Source organism: Podarcis gaigeae (genome assembly GCF_964106915.1).
Source record: "Podarcis gaigeae genome assembly, chromosome: 16".
Classification (NCBI taxonomy): Eukaryota; Metazoa; Chordata; class Lepidosauria; order Squamata; family Lacertidae; genus Podarcis; species Podarcis gaigeae.
In genome coordinates this window covers 3,029,438-3,047,634 of record NC_139693.1, presented here as the reverse complement: position 1 = coordinate 3,047,634, position 18,197 = coordinate 3,029,438, and the positions used below count along the sequence as shown (strand labels likewise).

Here is an 18,197-nt window from a genome sequence, read left to right as displayed (position 1 = left end):
GGGGAGGCAGGTGGGGAAAGCCCCCAAGAGCCGCACACAAGCTCCGTGCGGCTCTTGCGGGCTTTTCCCCAGGAGGGAGAAGGGACTGACTGGCCTCATCAGTCCCTTCTCCCACCTGGTAGAAAAGCCCTCAAGAGCCGCGCACCCTTTAAAGAGCGCACCGCTCTTGGGGGCTTTTCCCCGAGGAAGGACAAGGGACTGAATTCCCCCACCTCCCGCAAAAGCAGGGAGAAGGTCTGGGAGAAGCACACAGGCTGCGTGCAGCCTGTCCGCTGCTCCCAGAGCTGGGGGGGGGGGGAATAATATTTTTTCCTTGATTTTCCCCTCTGAAAACTTGGTGCGCCCTATGGAGCGAAAAATACGGTAACTTGACATCTTGTCTGGCGACTGGTCCTACCATTAGGCAGAGGGAGACGTCAAAACATCCTTTACGTCCAAGAATCATCGCCATGACCCTGTTCACCACTTACAGACATAAGATTTCATCTGGGGGCCGGCCCTGCCATTAGGCAGAATGAGACAGCAAGTATTCTAGGTGCCCCAGAATCATCTTCCCGACACCAGTCGTCGCTGACAAACAGGGCCAGCCCTACCATTAGGCAGAATAGCAGCAGGCGTCATGCTTCCTGATCACCCGGCCCGCTGCCTCATCTGTTTGAATCCAGAGCTGCGCATAGCACACACATGCGCCGTCCAAGCTATCCTGCCGACTTTGGGCTTGCTAGACGACGCTGCCTTCTGCCGCAAGGTTCAAGTGCCAGCCTGCTTTTGCATGTGGGGGAAATCGTAGCTTTGCTTCTCCTCGTCTCTTGCCAGGATCAGGCCAGCCTGGAGTCGGAGAGGCAGAAGATCAACACTGTGGTGAGAAATCTCCAGAGGGAGTTGCAGGAGAGCGGCGAGGAGGCCGCCCATTGGAAGGAGATGTTCCAGAAGAACAAGGATGAGCTGCGAAGCACCAAACAGGAGTGAGTTGTCCCGTCCCCGCCGTCCCTCGATTCCTCCCCAAATCTTTAAAAATTGAGCCAATTTATTTTTATGCGCAAGGCAGCGTGTGGGTCGCTGGTGTGTCCTGCGATTTTCTCAGGGCCTCAGCCCTTTATTTTTTTCCAAAAAAAATTAATTACATTTCCCCAAATTTATAACAAATATATCCACAAACATAAAAAAGGAAACACCAAACAAACAAACACACATATATCCTGACTAAAAATTCCACTTTTGTTATCATTATTAAGTGACTTCCTTTAATCGCCCCGGCTGAGTTTCCATATAAATCACTGTAGCAATTTTCCAAAACTGAGTTCACATAACATTTACTTAATCTATTAACATCTTTCTTTCTTATATTTTAACTTTTAACCATAGTATTCTACAACATCACATATTTAAATCATAGGCCAATCAGATACTCGCAAGTAATTCTGTTTAAATTATCTTAACATATTTACCTAATTAATCCTTAAATTTCTTCCGTTCCTCTTGGTTCTCCTCCTCCTTCTGGTTGCGGACTCTTCCGGTCAGGTCGGCTAGCTCCAAAAAATACATCATCTTCATCTGCCATTCCTCCACTGTTGGTACTTTTTGTGATTTCCAGTTTTTGGCCAGCAAGATTATAGCTGCAGATGTGGCATACAAAAACAATCTAACATCTTTCTTGGGCAATTCCAAACCTATTATTCCAAGTAGAAAGGCCTCTGGTTTCTTAGTAAATGTATATTTCAACAATTTTTTCAATTCATTATAAATCTTTTCCCGGAAGTCTTTCTCCTTGGGACAAGTGCTCCACATATAGTGCCTCAGCCTTTTAGGCTTCTGTAGCGAGGGCGACAGCGCTTTCCACATTTTTGGGGGGGGTCCCACTGCCCCCTTGGTTTCATAAACTCATCCGCAATGCCCCTGCCCTATCACATGTAAAAGGATTCTTCTGAATAGGGCTTTCCGTGACCCACTGAGGAAGACAGTAACACAGTAACATTCAAAAGAATTTTTAAAAAAGTATTTTGATACGGCACTCAATTTATGTAAAAAGAATTAAGGAATAAATGGGAAGTCGGGTATGAAAGATAATGGGATTTTTTTTACTTTTATTGTAACATGAAATTGCAACCACAAATTTTTGTCATAATTTTTAACTTAATAACAGATTGTGTAAATTTCATTTTATTTCCTTTTCCTCCCCTCTTAAGTTGTATGCCTTTTTCAATATTGTTCCCTTTTTTTTGTATGTAATAAGCATGGAAATTAAATTAAATTAAATTAAATTAATTTTTTTAAAAAAAACATTCAAAAGAATTAATGGGATACAAAATCCAATTAAAACGATTTAGTTTAATTCAACCAAACAGGTGAACTTGATCTAGAGGCCCCTGTTTTCCAAAGTCACCCCCCCCCCGCTTCCTCCGCCTAGGTCAGTGGTTCTCAAACTTTTTCCTCTGGACCACACTTCCAGAAGAAAAAATTGCTGGTGCCAAACTGATGTGGTGGTTCTTGTTTTTAATCGATAAGAAACAGGTTGGAAAACCAAAGCTAAAACTCCTCGCAGCGCTTGATTTCTGACATAGAATACAGTGACTTTATAGTATGCTCATGGGGCATGCAGAAAGTATAAACGGCACAGCTACATAAAAGCACGAAATATAATTCCCGAAATATAAACGAGCCTCTGACTTATGTACCTGAAGTATGCATGCAAGCTCAGTGAGAGGTGTGTGCTTGTTTTGGCCGAGATTTCATTTGTATGAGGTCTAATTTGAGACAGAGAAACTTTCATCTCCTCATCAACACAAAGAACCCTTTGTCTTTTCTGACCTTTGGTATTTGTCAGAGTTGAAAACCCCTTTTCGAAACAATATGTCTTGGAGAACTCTGGGAGGATAGCCAATGCTTTTGAATATCTATCCATATTCTGCAAATTAAAAAAAACACCTAAATATTTTGATACTACACCACACTGAAAGGTTTAAATGTTTCCTTGGTTTTTTCCAATTTTTTTATTGTTTTTTAAAAAAATTAAACAAACAAACATAAATCTCAGCTGTATTCTTAGTGACATTGTTAAGAGACTTCCTCGAATCCCCCTAGTTGAATTTCAGTGTATATCATTTTAACAGTTTTCCAAAACCAATTTTCTCATAAAGTTAACTTAATCACTTAACAGCTTTCTTTCTTTCTGTTTTAGCTTTAAACATATTAATTCCTAACATTACATACTTAAATCCTAAGCCTATCTGATAATTACAAGCTTTTCCAATTAAATTATCTTAACATATTTAACTAAATAATCTTTGAATTTCATCCATTCCTCCTGGTACTCCTCCTATTTCTGGTCGCGGACTCTTCTGGTCAGGTCGGCTAGCTCTGAAAAATCCATCATCTTCATCTGCCATTCTTCCACTGTTGGAACTTCTTGTGTTTTCCAATTCTTAGCTAACAAAATTCTTGCTGCAGTTGTGGCATACAAAAACAGTCTCACATCTTTCTTGGGCAATTCCAAACCTGTTATTCCAAGAAGAAAGGCCTCTGGTTTCTTAATAAATGTATATGTCAACATTTTTTTCAATTCATTATAAATCTTCTCCCAGAAGTCTTTCACCTTGGGGCAGGTCCACCACATATGATAAAAGGTACCTTCTTTTTCTTTACATTTCCAGCATAGATTGTCACTATTGTGATAAATCTTTGCGAAATTTACAGGGGTAAAGTAGGTTTAAATGTTTCCTTGATTGCCCTTGACTCTTCCTGCCACACTTGCCGCCATTTCCTGCCACGCCAGTGTGGCACAGCGCCCCCTCTGAGAACCGCTGTCCTAGGTGATCTCACTGCCCCCCATAGGAACATAGGAAGAGGAGGTTAAGGGGTGATATGGTAGCCATGTTCCAATATATAAAAGGATGTCACATAGAGGAGGGAGAAAGGTTGTTTTCTGCTGCTCCAGAGAAGCGGACACGGAGCAATGGATCCAAACTACAAGAAAGAAGATTCCACCTAAACATTAGGAAGAACTTCCTGACAGTAAGAGCTGTTCGACAGTGGAATTTGCTGCCCAGGAGTGTGGTGGAGTCTCCTTCTTTGGAGGTCTTTAAGCAGAGGCTTGACAACCAGATGTCAGGAGTGCTCTGATGGTGTTTCCTGCTTGGCAGGGGGTTGGACTCGATGGCCCTGGTGGTCTCTTCCAACTCTAGGATTCTAGGATCTGTCCTAGAAGCTTTTAGATCAGCCTTTCTCAACCTGTGGGTCTCCAGATGTTGTTGGACTACAACTCCCATCACCCCTAGCTAGCAAGGCCAGAGCTCAGGAATGATGGGAGTTGTAGTCCAACAACATCTGGGGACCCACAGGTGGAGAACTCCCATTTTAGATGTTTCACTTACCTCGCCTTTAGCGGAAGGGCGGGTGTGAATTTAGCAAATCGCAATTAAATGCCTCCTTTTTCTGGCTCTCCTTCCTTTGACCGTCTCCAGGCTGTTGCAGGTGAAGGTGGAACGCGAGGACTTTGAGGAGGAGCTGAAGGAGCTGAGGGAGCGTTTCGCGGCCGTGCGGCAGGAAGCGGATCAGGCCCGGAATGGCGCTGGCGATTCCGGAGAGGCCAGCGCCCTCAGAAAGGTGCGCTTGGTTCACGGGGGTTCCTAGGGCAGACTCTGGTTTGCAGCAGAGTGGGTGGGCTTATGGGGAATGTTCAAAGGTTCTGTGGGCGGGGCCAGGGGCAGAAGGAGGCGGGGCTAATCACAGAAGCTTTTTGTTTCACTCTAGCGCTGTGGTCTAAACCACAGAGCCTAGGGCTTGCCGATCAGAAGGTTGGCGGTTCGAATCCCTGTGACGGGGTGAGCTCCTGTTGCTCAGTCCCTGCTCCTGACAACCTAGCAGTTCGAAAGCAGATCAAAGTGCAAGTAGATAAATAGGTACCACTCTGGCAGGAAGGTAAACAGCGTTTCCGTTATCTGCTCTGGTCATGCTGGCCACATGACCCGGAAGCTGTACGCCGGCTCCCTCGGCCAATAAAGTGAGATGAGCGCCACAACCCCAGAGTCGTCCGTGACTAGACCTAATGGTCAGGGGTCCCTTTACCTTTACCTATTACAGTGGTGCCTCTGGTTACATACTTAATTCGTTCTGGAGGTCCGTTCTTAACCTGAAGCTGTTCTTAACCTGAAGCACCACTTTAGCTAATGGGGCCTCCTGCTGCGCCGCTGGAGCACGATTTCTGTTCTCATCCTGAAGCAAAGTTCTTAACCTGAGGTACTATTTCTGGGTTAGCGGAGTCTGTAACCTGAAGCGTATGTAACCTGAAGCGTATGTAACCCGAGGTACCACTGTATTTATTAATTTAATGGTCATACCGATCTCTTGTAGCGCAAACTCTTTCCTTCCACGATGGATGCTTGCTAGGCTCTGTGGATTTGTGTGTGTGTGTTCATGGCTTTCTAATTCTCTCCTTTTCCCTCATCCCGGCAGGAGCTGCGTGAGGTCCGAGATCAGCTGAGAGACTTGACGTTGTCCAAGCAAGCCCAAGACGACCTCCTTCGCCAGCGGGAGAGGGAGCTGCTGACCCTGAAAGAGGCTTTGGAGGACGAAGTGGGCGGCCACGACCAGGAAATGGCTGAGCTGAAGCAGCAGTTCCAGCAGAACGTCCACCAGCTACAGAAGGATTATGAAGAGGCCTTCAAGGCAAGGATCCCTGGGGTTTTTTGCCGGGGTGTGTGTGTGTCTTGGCAATCAGCTCCGTGCCCGGTGATGTCAGATGATTGACACGCGGCTGACCCCACCCCCCTGTTGAAGTTGGTCCTTGGGCATGGGGTGGCGCATCCATCCTGCCCATCTGGGCCCAGCTCCCCCCACCCGTCACATAAGACCATCCCTAAGGAAGTCAGACTATCCTCCACCAGGGCCAGGTATTAAAAACAATGCAGCATTATATATTAAAAACTTCCCTAAACAGGGCCTCCTTCAGATGTCTTTTAAAGATAAGATAGCTGCCTATTTCCTTGACACCTGGTGGGAGGGCGTTCCACAGGGCGGGCGCCACCACCGAGAAGGCCCTCTGCCTTGTTCCCTATAACCTCACTTCTCACAATGAGGGAACCGCCAGAAGGCCCTTGGTGCTGGACCTCAGTGTCCGGGCAGAACGATGGGGGTGGAGACGCTCCTTCAGGTATACTAGACCGAGGCCATTTAGGGCTTTCAAGGTCAGCACCAACACTTTGAATTGTGCTTGGAAACGTACTAGGAGCCAATGCAGATCTCTCAGGACCGGTGTTATGTAGTCCCGTCCCGGCGGCCACTCCCAGTCCCCAGTCTAGCTGCGGCATTCTGGATTAGTTGTAGTTTCCGGGTCACCTTCAAAGGTAGCCCCACGTAGAGCGCATTGCAGTAGTCCAAGCGGGAGATAACTAGAGCATGCACCACTCTGGCGAGGCACTCCGCAGGCAGGTAAGGTCTCATCCTGTGTACCAGATGGAGCTGGTAGACAGCTGCCCTGGACACAGAATTGCAGGTCAATTGCAGGGACTCCAAAATGACTCCCAGGCTGCGCCCCTGGTCCTTCAGGGGCACAGTTACCCCATTCAGGACCAGGGAATCCTCCACACCTGCCCGCCTCCTGTCCCCCCAAAACAGTCCTTCTGTCTTGTCAGGATTCAACCTCAATCTGTTAGCCGCCATCCATCCTCCAACCACCTCCAGGCACTCACACAGGACCTTCACCGCCTTCACTGGTTCTGATTTAAAAGAGACGTAGAGCTTGGAAATGCAGCATGAGTTTGCATATGCAGAAGATATGAAAAAATCAATTTAAGGAACCACAGAAATAGAGGGAAGGAGGTCAAATTTTGAAACGTTGAATGGATTGTAAAATCAATGAAATGTATAAATTTGAAAACTACAAATAAAAAACTTAAATGCCTAACTCTTTTTTATTGTTAATATTTAATGTCTCTTTCCTTCGTCCCACCACCATCAGGTAAAGTCCTCATTGGAAGGTGAGAAGGAGGCGACCGAGCAGATGAAGAAGGCGGTGGAGTCCACCCTGAGGGAGACGCAGGAGGAGAACGACGACCTTCGGCGGAAAATCCTTGGCCTGGAGACTCAGCTCAAGGAATACCGGCACTTTGCAGACAACTGGCAGGGGACCGAGGCCAGGCTGAAGGAGAAGATTGCCAAACTGGAGGTACCTTTTCTTTCTTTTCTTTTCTTTTCTTTTTTTCAATAATTTTTATTGAATGATTTTATGTTACAAAAAACAGTACAGCCATACTACCACTAAATATAATTAAGAAATACAAATTACATACATCAATATTTGGTTTGTTAATTGTTATTTACCGTCTTATTTCCTCCCAAACATTGCATACAACAACACACATATGTGCAGACACCCACACACCCACACCCACACACAACATGATAATAATGAAAGTAAATACTTTTCCCCCTTATATCTTCCAAAATCTTTTCTTCAACTTTGACTTCCTGTCAAGTCCCTTTGCATATGTTTTATCTTACATTTGAATGTACACAAAACAATAAACCTTTCTGTATAATTTTTCTCATACATTCTGAAAACATAATAAATCCTTAATTGTTATCCACCTCCTTTTAGTTCCTTTATCACTCGAATGCTAGCATGGAGTCAAAACTATTATTATATTTTTGAACATATCTTCTATAACCAACCCATTTTTTCTGCAAACTTTTGCTTTGAGTTTCCTCTGAGTTTACTAGTCAGTTGAGCCGTCTCCACCAATTCCTGTAATTTGATTTGCCAATCTGTTATTTTTGGAGCCTCGTGAGGTACCTTTCCTTTTGGGGGTGCGGGAGAAGATCACAAGGGAGAGCCTCTTTATTTTCCCACCGTGGCGGGGAACTGTATCCCAACCCAGACAAAAGTTTTCCATCACTGAACCCTTGGCGGCCAGTTTGCTTAGCCCCGGTGCAGAGCCCTGCAAAAGGGGGGCCATCAGATGTCAAACAGATAAATAACTATAGGACCACTGCAAGACACCTGAAGGTAGCCCCGTATAGGGAAGTTCTTAATGTTTGGTGTTTTATTCTGCTTTTATATTTTGCCGAAAGCTGCCCATCTCGTCCAGCCCCCTGCAGTGCAGGAATATGAAGCTGTCCCATATGGGGTTTTATTTTTTTATTGTGTTTTGTGAACTGCCCTGGGAACCTCTGGTTATAGGGCGGTATATAAATTCAGTAAATAAAAATAATAAAAATAATACGGGGACTGAACTTGCAACATTGGCATTACCAGCACTGTGCTCTAACCCATGGGTAGGCAAACTAAGGCCCGGGGGCCGGTTCTGACCCAATCGCCTTCTAAATCCGGCCCGTGGAAGGTCTGGGAATCAGGAGTAGAATGTGTCCTTTTATTTGAAATGCATCTCTGGGTTATTTGTGGGACATAGGAATTCATTCATTTCCCCCCAAAAAAATATAGTCCGGCCCCCCACAAGGTCTGAGGGACAGTGGACCGGCCCCCTGCTGAAAAAGTTTGCTGACCCCTGCCTAACCGTCAGACCTATCCAGGCTGACTATTACAGTGGTACCTTGGTTGTCAAATTTAATCCGTTCCAGGAGTCTGTTTGACTCCTGGAACCGTTCGAAAACCAAGGCGCGGCTTCCGATTGGCTGCAGGAGCTCCTTGGAAGTTCGGCTTCCAAAAAAAAATTCGCAAACTGGAACACTCACTTCCAGGTTTGCAGTGTTGGGGGAGCCGATTTGTTGGGGAGCCAATTCGTTTGACAACCAAGGCACCGGGCTTTCTGAACTTTGGGTTCTCAGATGTTGTTGGACTACAATTCCTATCGTCCAGGATTCGGGATCAGGACGATCAGAGATTCCAGGAAAGTTGGAGTAAATTTATGGTGCATTTAAAGGATAATTGTAAAACTCTGAAAACACTGGCAGGATTGAAATAACTCCTACAGTGTAAAGATAAAGAGGTTTAGTATTAAAATACGCGATTTAAAAGAATAAGGGATGCATGGTGAAGGGAAGGAGGGAAGCCACAAGCTCAACAGAGCTAAGAGTATATATGTGGTTTGATGTACAGTGGTACCTTGGGTTGCATACGCTTCAGGTTACATACGCTTCAGGTTACACACTCCACTAACCCAGAAATAATGCTTCAGGTTAAGAACTTTGCTTCAGGATAAGAACAGAAATCGTGCTCCAGCGGCGCAGCAGTGGCAGCAGGAGGCCCCATTAGCTAAAGTGGTGCTTCAGGTTAAGAACAGTTTCAGATTAAGTACAGACCTCCGGAACGAATTAAGTACTTAACCGGAGGTACCACTGTATTGTATAAAACTGCATTAATAAAATAATAAAAATTTATTGGGGGGGGAAATACAATTCCCATCGTCCATAGCCAGCAGGGGCAGCAATCCAGGATGATGGGAGTGGTAGTCCAACAACACCCGAGAACCCAAGGTTGAGAAAGTCTGCCTTAAACTGTAGGTGAATGGGGACCGATCCGAAGTGCCTGCGTTCTTAAGGAATAGGGACTTGAAGGAGCAGCTGCAGATCTCTTGCTCTATGTACTACTGCCGTCTCCCTTTTTTGACGCGAGTTCCTGCACTGTTGTCCCCCTGTTCCCAGTCCGACCGCAAGCAGATGGAGGAGTCTCTGGGGGACGCCACCGACCAGGAACAGGAGCTGCTTCTGGTGAAGCGGTCTCTGGAGAGCCGGCTGGAAGACGCCCAGAGGAGCCTCAACCGACTCTCCCGGGAGCACCAGGACCTGAGCGCCTCTCTCCACGAGGAGCTGGCGCAGAAGGAGCAGCTCAAGCGCGCCAAGACCGAGCTGGAGGAGGAGAAGCGCCTGCTGGACAAGAGCATCGGGAAGCTGACGAAGGAGGTGGGTGCCCCCCGGGCTGGCTGGCCGCTGCTAATTAACCAGCAAGCGTCTATAAAAATTATTCATGGCATGGAGAGTTGGTTTTCTCCCTCCTAAGACTAGAGCTCATGGGCATTCAGGGAAGCTGAACGTTGGAAGATTTGGAGCTGGTGAAAGGAAGGGTGACTTCATGCAGCTTGTTGTTAATCTGTGGAACTCCTTTCTGCAGGAGGCAATGAAGCCCACTAACCTTGTATTTAGTCATTTAGTTGTGTCCGCCTCTTCGTGACCCCCTGGACCAGAGCACGCCAGGCACTCGTGTCTTCCACTGCCTCCCGCAGTTTGGTCAAACTCATGCTGGTAGCTTCAAGAACACTGTCCCACCATCTCGTCCTCTGTCGTCCCCTTCTCCTTGTGCCCTCCATCTTTCCCAGCATCAGGGTCTTTTCCAGGGAGTCTTCTCTTCTCATGAGATGGCCAAAGTCTTGGAGCCTCAGCTTCAGGATCTGTCCTTCCAGTGAACACTCAGGGTTGATTTCCTTCAGAATGGAGAGGTTGGATCTTCTTGCAGTCCATGGGACTCTCCAGAGTCTCCTCCAGCACCAGAATTCAAAAGCATCCATTCTTCAGCGATCAGCCTTCTTGATGGTCCAGCTCTCACTTCCATACATCACTACTGGGAAAACCATGGCTTTGACTATACGGACCTTTGTTGGCAAGGTGATGTCTCTGCTTTTTAAGATGCTGTCTAGGTTTGTCATTGCTTTTCTCCCAAGAAGCAGGCGTCTTTTAATTTCGTGGCTGGCTTTAAAAGAGGATGAGAGACATCCATGGAGCAGGAGAGAGATACCAGTGGCTCTTGGCCACGATGGCTTCGCGCTGCCTCCACGGATGGAAGCCCATTGTGAATCCCAGTTGCTGGAATCTGCCGGAGGGGAGCGTTGTTCCCACGCTCAGATCCCTCTTGTGGGTTTCCGTTGGGGGCATCTGGTTGGCTACTGTGAGAACAGGAGCTGGACCAGACGGGCCATTGGCTCTTCTTAAGTTCTGCTGCCCTTTTTTTATTTTTGTAGAGGTCCTGCTGGAAGCTGCCTAATTCTCTCTTTTTATTAGTTTTTTTTAACATATCATTTTCAACCCAGTGGTACCTCTGGATGCGAACGGGATCCAGTCCGGAGCCCCGTTTGCATCCTAAGTAGAATGTAAGACACGACTGCGCGTGCGCGGGTCACGTTTTGCCGCTTCAGTGCATGCGCATGACACCATTTTGAACCATCTGCGCATGTGCGAGCGGCGAAACCCGGAAGTAATGCGCTCCGATACTTCTGGGTCTCCGCGGAGCGTAACTTGGAAATGCTCATCCTGAAGTAACCTGAGGTATGACTGTACTTTTACATCTTAAACAGTTTTTTTTACTTCCATCAACCACATCTGAAAATTTTCCAATTTATTCACTTAATATACATTTCTTACTTTCACTATTACATTTAAATCTCATAACTAATATCTCCCTTCTTTCTCTTCTTTGCAATGGTTCGTATATTCCTCCTTACAAAACATCTTGTAGTCCTACTAGCGTAATTTGTTGATTACAGTTGCTCTTCAAAGAGTTCGTATATTTCTTCCAATCTTCTGTGAATCTCTGGTCCCGCAGGTTTTGAATTCTTCCTGTCATTTTATCCAATTCTGCGTAGTCCATTATTTTTGTCTGCCATTCTTCTTTCGTCGGAATTTCTTCTTGCTTCCATTTCTGGGCTAACAATACTCTTGCCGCTGTTGTTGCGTATAAAAACAATTTAACATCCTGTTTATGGAAGCTGCCTAATTCTCATTCTCAGACCATTGCCCAGCTAGTTCAATGTTGTCAGCACTGGCTGGCAGCAGATCTCCAGGGCTGCAGGGAAGGGATGTTCCCATCCCTGCATGGAAAATTGTGCCAGGACCCTTCTTTGTCCAAAGCAGATACTCAATACGATACGATATCTTTATTGTCATTGTCCCTTGCGGAACAATGAAATTGAAAAACTACATAAAACTACCTAAAAACTACATAAAACTACCTAAAAACTACATAAAACTACCTAAAAACTACATAAAACTACATAAAACATTCAAAATCCCCTAAAAAACTCTAAAACCCCATTTTAAAATACACTATACTACAGAGACCCCTTATGCTGCATTTAGAACCAGAATTGCATTAGCGTAGAAACTGTTTTTCAGGCGGCTAGTCCTGGCCTTTATAACCCTGGACCTTCTTCCAGAAGGCAGAAGCTGAAAGAGATCGTTTCCGGGGTGCGTACTATCATGTGCTATCTCTGCCGCTTTCTTATGGCACCTGGCAGCATAGATTTGATCTAAGGTGGGAAGAGGGCACCCAATTATTCTCTCCGCAGTCTTTACAACCCTGGATAGCATTGTTTTTTCCCTGGCCGTGCAGCTCCCAAACCACACGCACAGACCATAAGTTAGTACGCTCCCCACAGTGCAATGGTAGAATGCCATCAACAGGTCCTTTGAGAGATTGTTTTCCCGGAGGCTTCTCAGAAAATATAACCTCTGCTGTGCTCTCTTCACCAGGTCTTTGCTGTTTTCTACCCAGGTTAGGTCGTCTCTCAACTCCATTCCCAGAAATCGAAACACTGAGACCTGTTCCACGCACTTCCCCTCAATAATAAGTGGCTGAATATTCAATTTACATTTCCTAATGTAACTCCTCTACCACGGAGTTAGGGTCTCTAGGGTACCAGGCCTCATGGGCAGATGTAGAAAAGGATGGTTTAAAGAGTAAGCCCTGTTCACTTTGAAATTATCCTGTGAAGGCCCCATCGAAGCAAATGGCAGTCGCTCATGAGCACCAACTGGCTAGCGGCCGTGACCTCACCAGCCAACTGTCATGCTCTTGATTGGCTCCTGTCCTTTTTTGAGAAGGCTCTGCGCTCAGATTACTTCGAAGTGGGTTGTCCCCCAGTGGGGTTAAAGCTGCCTGTCCTCCTGGTATCCTTCATTTGATCGCTTTTACAGTGGATGCTCGGGTTGTGAACGTGATGCATGCGGGATGCACGTTCGCAACCCACGTCTACACACACACGGGTTGTGATTCAGGGCTTCTGCGCATGCGCAAAGCACGATCTAGTGCTTCTGCCGGATTACTTCTGGGTTTCGGTACTTACGGGTTTCGGCAGTCCGCAACCTGAAAAAACACAACCTGAAGCGGATGCAACATGAGGTATGGTTGCATATTTTTAAACATGGAATACTTGGGACTCCTAAGGGTGGCGCTGTGGGTTAAACCACAGAACCTAGGACTTGCTGATCAGAAGGTCGGTGGTTCGAATCCCCGCGACGGGGTGAGCTCCCGTTGCTTGGTCCCTGCTCCTGCCAACCTAGCAGTTCGAAAGCACGTCAAAGTGCAAGTAGATAAATAGGTACCACTCCGGCGGGAAGGTAAACGGTGTTTCCGTGTGCTGCTCTGGTTCGCCAGAAGCGGCTTAGTCCTACTGGCCACATGACCCGGAAGCTGCACGCCGGCTCCCTCGGCCAGTAAAGCGAGATGAGCACTGCAACCCCAGAGTCGTTCACGGCTGGACCTAATGGTCAGGGGTCCCTTTACATTTACCTTTACTTGGGACTCCTATCAACGCCCTCACCGAGGCACGGGCCTCCTCAGCTTTGGCAGGCCTGCAAAACCAATTCCTCGGTGTGTCTCTGCCTTGCCTTGCCTCACATTAGAGCTCTACGTGGACTGAATTCAGCTCCCTCTCAGGGTCTCTGCTGCAAAGCCGGCTGCCGCAGCACTGCGGAAGGGGGTGACGTTCGCTCCCAGCCGGCCATGAGAAGACAGCCAGATCATTAGGCAGCAGGCCCTTGCTGCCAGCTCCCATTTTCTGCTGAGGTTTAAGGAGCTGACACGGGTGATCTGGCGGGGCTTTTAACAGAGCAGCAGGATTGTGACAGGGTCCGCGAGGGTGGACAAGGCGATGACAGGAGCAGCCAGCAGATGATGCCTTGGCCCTCGCTGGTCCTGAGAGGAAGAGACACAGAACCTTGGTCAGGCTGTGCAGAGAGACGCCCAGAGACCCTGTATTTCATTTGTTAGAGAGGACCTTAGATGCTCTACCACTGAGCTTTAGCTCTTCCACAGCTGGATAAACATGTATTAAAAATGCAAAATGCTGAGCTTCCCCATCCCTGCTCTGGTCAATTGGGGGATCCAGCCAAGCTCCCACTTCTTGGAGACGGGGGGAAATTGGGAAGGGCGTTAACCGTCTTCCTGGTCCTTGGAGCCAGACTTAACTGTAGTTGTCGTTTAGTCGTGTCCGCCTCTTCGTGACCCCCTGGACCAGAGCACGCCAGGCACTCCTGTCTTCCACTGCCTCCCGCAGTTTGGTCAGACTCATGTTTGTAGCTTCGAGAACACTGTCCCACCATCTCGTCCTCTGTCGTCCCCTTCTCCTTGCGCCCTCCATCTTTCCCAACATCAGGTTCTTTTCCAGGGAGTCTTCTCTTCTCATGAGGTGGCCAAAGTCTTGGAGCCTCAGCTTCAGGATCTGTCCTTCCAGTGAGCACTCAGGGCTGATTTCCTTCAGAATGGAGAGGTTTGATCTTCTTGCAGTCCATGGGACTCTCCAGAGTCTCCTCCAGCACCAGAATTCAAAAGCATCAATCCTTCGGCGATCAGCCTTCTTTACGGTCCAGCTCTCGCTTCCATACATCACTATTGGGAAAACCAGAGCTTTAACTATACGGACCTTTGTTGGCAAGGTGATGTCTCTGCTTTTTAAGATGCTGTCTAGGTTTGTCATTGCTTTCCTCCCAAGAAGTCTTTTAATTTCGTGGCTGCTGTCACCATCTGCAGTGACTATGGAGCCCAAGAAAGTAAAATCTGTCACTTAACTGGTCTGAAAACATGGTTGCAAGAACCAATGATCCCTAGCTCTTGAACAAAATGCTTGTTTAACCTGGAGGTAAGCTGTATGAATTGTGTATTGCTTTGTAACGATTTGTTGGGTCTCTGGACCCTAATAAAGGTTGATGATGATTAAAACACCCTCCTTGAGGTTTCACCTGGAGTCCCTCTCCTCTCCTCCAGCTAGATCAGATGGCTCAGGAATCCCACAGCGCCCTGTCCAAGCTGCAGACTCAGCTGGAGGAATACAAGGAGAAGTCACGGAAGGAGATCACAGACTCCCAGAAGCAGGCCAAGGAGAGGAACACCGAGGTGGAGAAGATGCAGTACAACCTGGGGCGGTTGCAGGACGAGGTATGACGGGGTGGGAAGAGGGCCCTGCTCCCCTTTTCTCTGCTTTCAAAATCAAGAGGCGAACACAATGCAAGGAAGGGGCTGTGGAATGAGCAGGGGGCTGCGAGACCCCAGAGGTAGCAGTGGACACTGGGCCTGTAGGACCAGTCGTCTCAGCCAGGTGAGCTGTCCGCGGCTGTCTTCCTCCTCTTCTTTGGTCTCCATGAGACTCAGCAGGAAGAACAAGGATGGGGAGGAACTAGAGTTAGCCGGCTCCACCTTTCATTGCCACTATAATATAATAATAATAATAATAATTTATTATATATACACCCTGCCCATCTGGCTGGGCTTCCCCGGCCACGCTGGGTGGCTTCCAACAGAACACTAAAATACAATAACCTATTAAACATTAAAAGCTTCCCTAAACAGGGTTGCCTTCAGATGTCTTCTGAAAGTCTGGTAGTTGTTGATCTCTTTGACATCTGGTGGGAGGGCGTTCCACAGGGCGGGTGCCACCACCGAGAAGGCCCTCTGCCTGGTTCCCTGTAACTTGACTTCTTGCAGTGAGGGAACCGCCAGAAGACCCTCGGCACTGGACCTCAGTGTCCGGGCAGAACGATGGGGGTGGAGATGTTCCTTCAGGTATACTGGACCGAGGCCATTTAGGGCTTTCATGGTCAGCACCAACACTTTGAATTGCGCTCTGAAATGTCCTGGGAGCCAGTGTAGGTCTTTCAAGGCCGGTGTTATGTGGTCTCAGCGGCCGCTCCCAGTCCCCAGTCTAGCTGCCGCATTCTGGATTAATTGCAGTTTCCGGGTCACCTTCAAAGGTATCCCCACGTAGAGCGCATTGCAGTAGTCCAAGCGGGAGATAACCATTGGTTCTTCCTACTCTTTGGTCCCCGCGCCTTCCGCCCCCCCTTTCCCAGTGGGTGCTGGATGGGCCTCTTGCCCTGATCCAGCATCCTTATTCACTCCCGATAGCTGGGGACAGAACCTCCCTGTGCAGGGGAAGTCTATCTCTGATGCTAGGGGAACGCACCGGAAGAGGAGGGCTGCCTCTTTCGTTCCCGCTTTGTGGGCTTCTGCTGAGAGTGCCTCCGGCGGGAGAGTCAGTGTGGCTGTAGGGCAAGTGTGGACTTCAGCTCCCAGCTGGCAGCTAAGGATGATGGGAGTTGTAGTCCAGCAACACCCAAGGGTCATGGAGGTTTCCTGCAAGTTCCAGGTTGGAGGCAGGGCCTGGGTTCGAATCTCTGACTCCTCCAGAAAGGCATGCTGGTCTACTCCCTCGCGAACCCGCTTCCGTTTCCCTCCGTTCCAGGTGATGCGCCTCAAGCAAGCCCTGCAGGACGCCCAAGCTGAGCGTGAGAACGCTGTCCTGGACAAGGAACTCCTGGCCCAGCGGCTCCACAACTTGGAGCAGGAGATGGAGTCCAAGCGGAGGTCGCAAGACGATCGATCCCGGCAAGTCAAGGCCCTGGAGGTTTGCATTTCCACCCTCCCCTGCCTTCCTCTTTCCTGAACTGAGAATCCCAGCAGACCTCCAGACCCTGTGGCTCCAGCACACGTTTAAAGCGGCGCGATGCATCTTCGTAAACAGCCTTCGCTTCCCCCAAAGGATTCTGGGAGCTGTGGTTTGGCAAGGGTCCTGGGAATTGCTGGGAGACTCCTCCTGCCTCCATTTGGCTCCCAGAGGGGCCGAAGAATCGCTCCCCCTTCACAGAGCACTCTGGGAATTGTAGGGGAATAGAAAACTGGAAACGAGGGAGGGTTCCTCTCCTTGTCAAAGCAAGAAAAAATAGCAATTTTGTGCCTTCTGGCCTGGGTCCCCCATGCATGCAACACCTCCTAGCCAACAGCAGGAGGCAGCAGCGCGGCTTTCCAAAAAGTCTCTGTCTGTCCCCCATACAGCTGTTTGGTTCCTCTGTCTCTGCTACAAACACCCCACCCCCAGCAATTTTGGTAAAACCTGATAATTTTTGCATGTGCTTAAAAATAGCAACACAGCACAGATGTGTTTTCCGGCTCCTCCTGCTGCAACACATTTGCAAACACTGCATTTTTCCACATGAAGCCCCCCCCTTTTTTTTTGTAAAACAACCACGGCAAAAACCTATTTCCCAAGTTTAAACAGTCAGAAATTAAACCAAGCGGTCTGATGGTTTTGTTTTTTCCCAATCAGAAGGTTGGTGGTTCGAATCCCCGCAATGACGGGGTGAGCTCCCGTTGCTCGGTCCCTGCTCCTGCCAACCCAGCAGTTCGAAAGCACACCAGTGCAAGTAGATAAATAGGTACCGCTCCAGTGGGAAGGTAAACGGCGTTTCCATGCGCTGCTCTGTTTCGCCAGAAGCGGCTTAGTCCCGCTGGCCACATGACCCGGAAGCTGTACATCGGCTCCCTCGGCCAATAAAGCGAGATGAGCGCTGCAGCCCGAGTCTGCCATGACTGGATCTAATGGTCAGGGGTCCCTTTACCTTTCCTCCAGGGAGCTCCAGGTGCCTTGTAGAATTCTTCCCTCTGCTGATGTTATCTTCCCAGCAACCCTGTGAGGTAGGTCAGGCTGAGAGACTGTGGTTTGACCCAAGATCACCCAGCGAGAGCTTTGTGGCCGAGTGGGGATTTGGACCCCGGTCTCCCAGTTTGTAGTCCCACACTCTGACCACTGCACCCCACTGGCTAGAGGTGGTTAGGGTTGTAAGATTTATGACCCGGGAGACGCGAGTTCAAATCCCAGTCCACAGCCAGTAAGCTCACTGGGCCCTTCCTCACAGGATTGTTGTGAGGATGAACAATGCTGCCCACATGAATAATAATGATACAGTGGTACCTCGGGTTACAGGTGCTTCAGGTTACAGACGCTTCAGGTTGCAGACTCCGCTAACCCAGAAATCGTGCTTCAGGTGAAGAACTTTGCTTCAGGATGAGATCAGAAATCGTGCTCCGGCGGCGCAGCGACAGCAGGAGGCCCCATTAGCTAAAGTGGTGCTTCAGGTTAAGAACAGTTTCAGGTTAAGAACGGACCTCTGAAACGAATGAAGTACTTAACCCGAGGTACCACCGTAATAAATTTTCATTTATACCCTGCCCTCCCTGGCCAGAGCTGGGCTCAGGGTGGCTA

General features: G+C 48.2%; 1 protein-coding gene across 2 annotated transcripts in view; it reads left to right on the top strand.

Moving 5' to 3' along the window:
* CGN (cingulin) overlaps positions 1-18,197 on the top strand; it is a 72,143-nt gene that overhangs the window by 37,592 nt on the left and 16,354 nt on the right. For both annotated transcript variants that reach the window (XM_083715514.1, XM_083715515.1), the window contains exons 9-15: positions 817-965; positions 4,461-4,602; positions 5,452-5,664; positions 6,956-7,162; positions 9,598-9,855; positions 14,927-15,097; positions 16,401-16,562. In XM_083715514.1, coding sequence (XP_083571640.1) covers positions 817-965; positions 4,461-4,602; positions 5,452-5,664; positions 6,956-7,162; positions 9,598-9,855; positions 14,927-15,097; positions 16,401-16,562 — 1,302 coding nt within the window. The remainder of the gene's footprint in view (positions 1-816; positions 966-4,460; positions 4,603-5,451; positions 5,665-6,955; positions 7,163-9,597; positions 9,856-14,926; positions 15,098-16,400; positions 16,563-18,197) is intronic.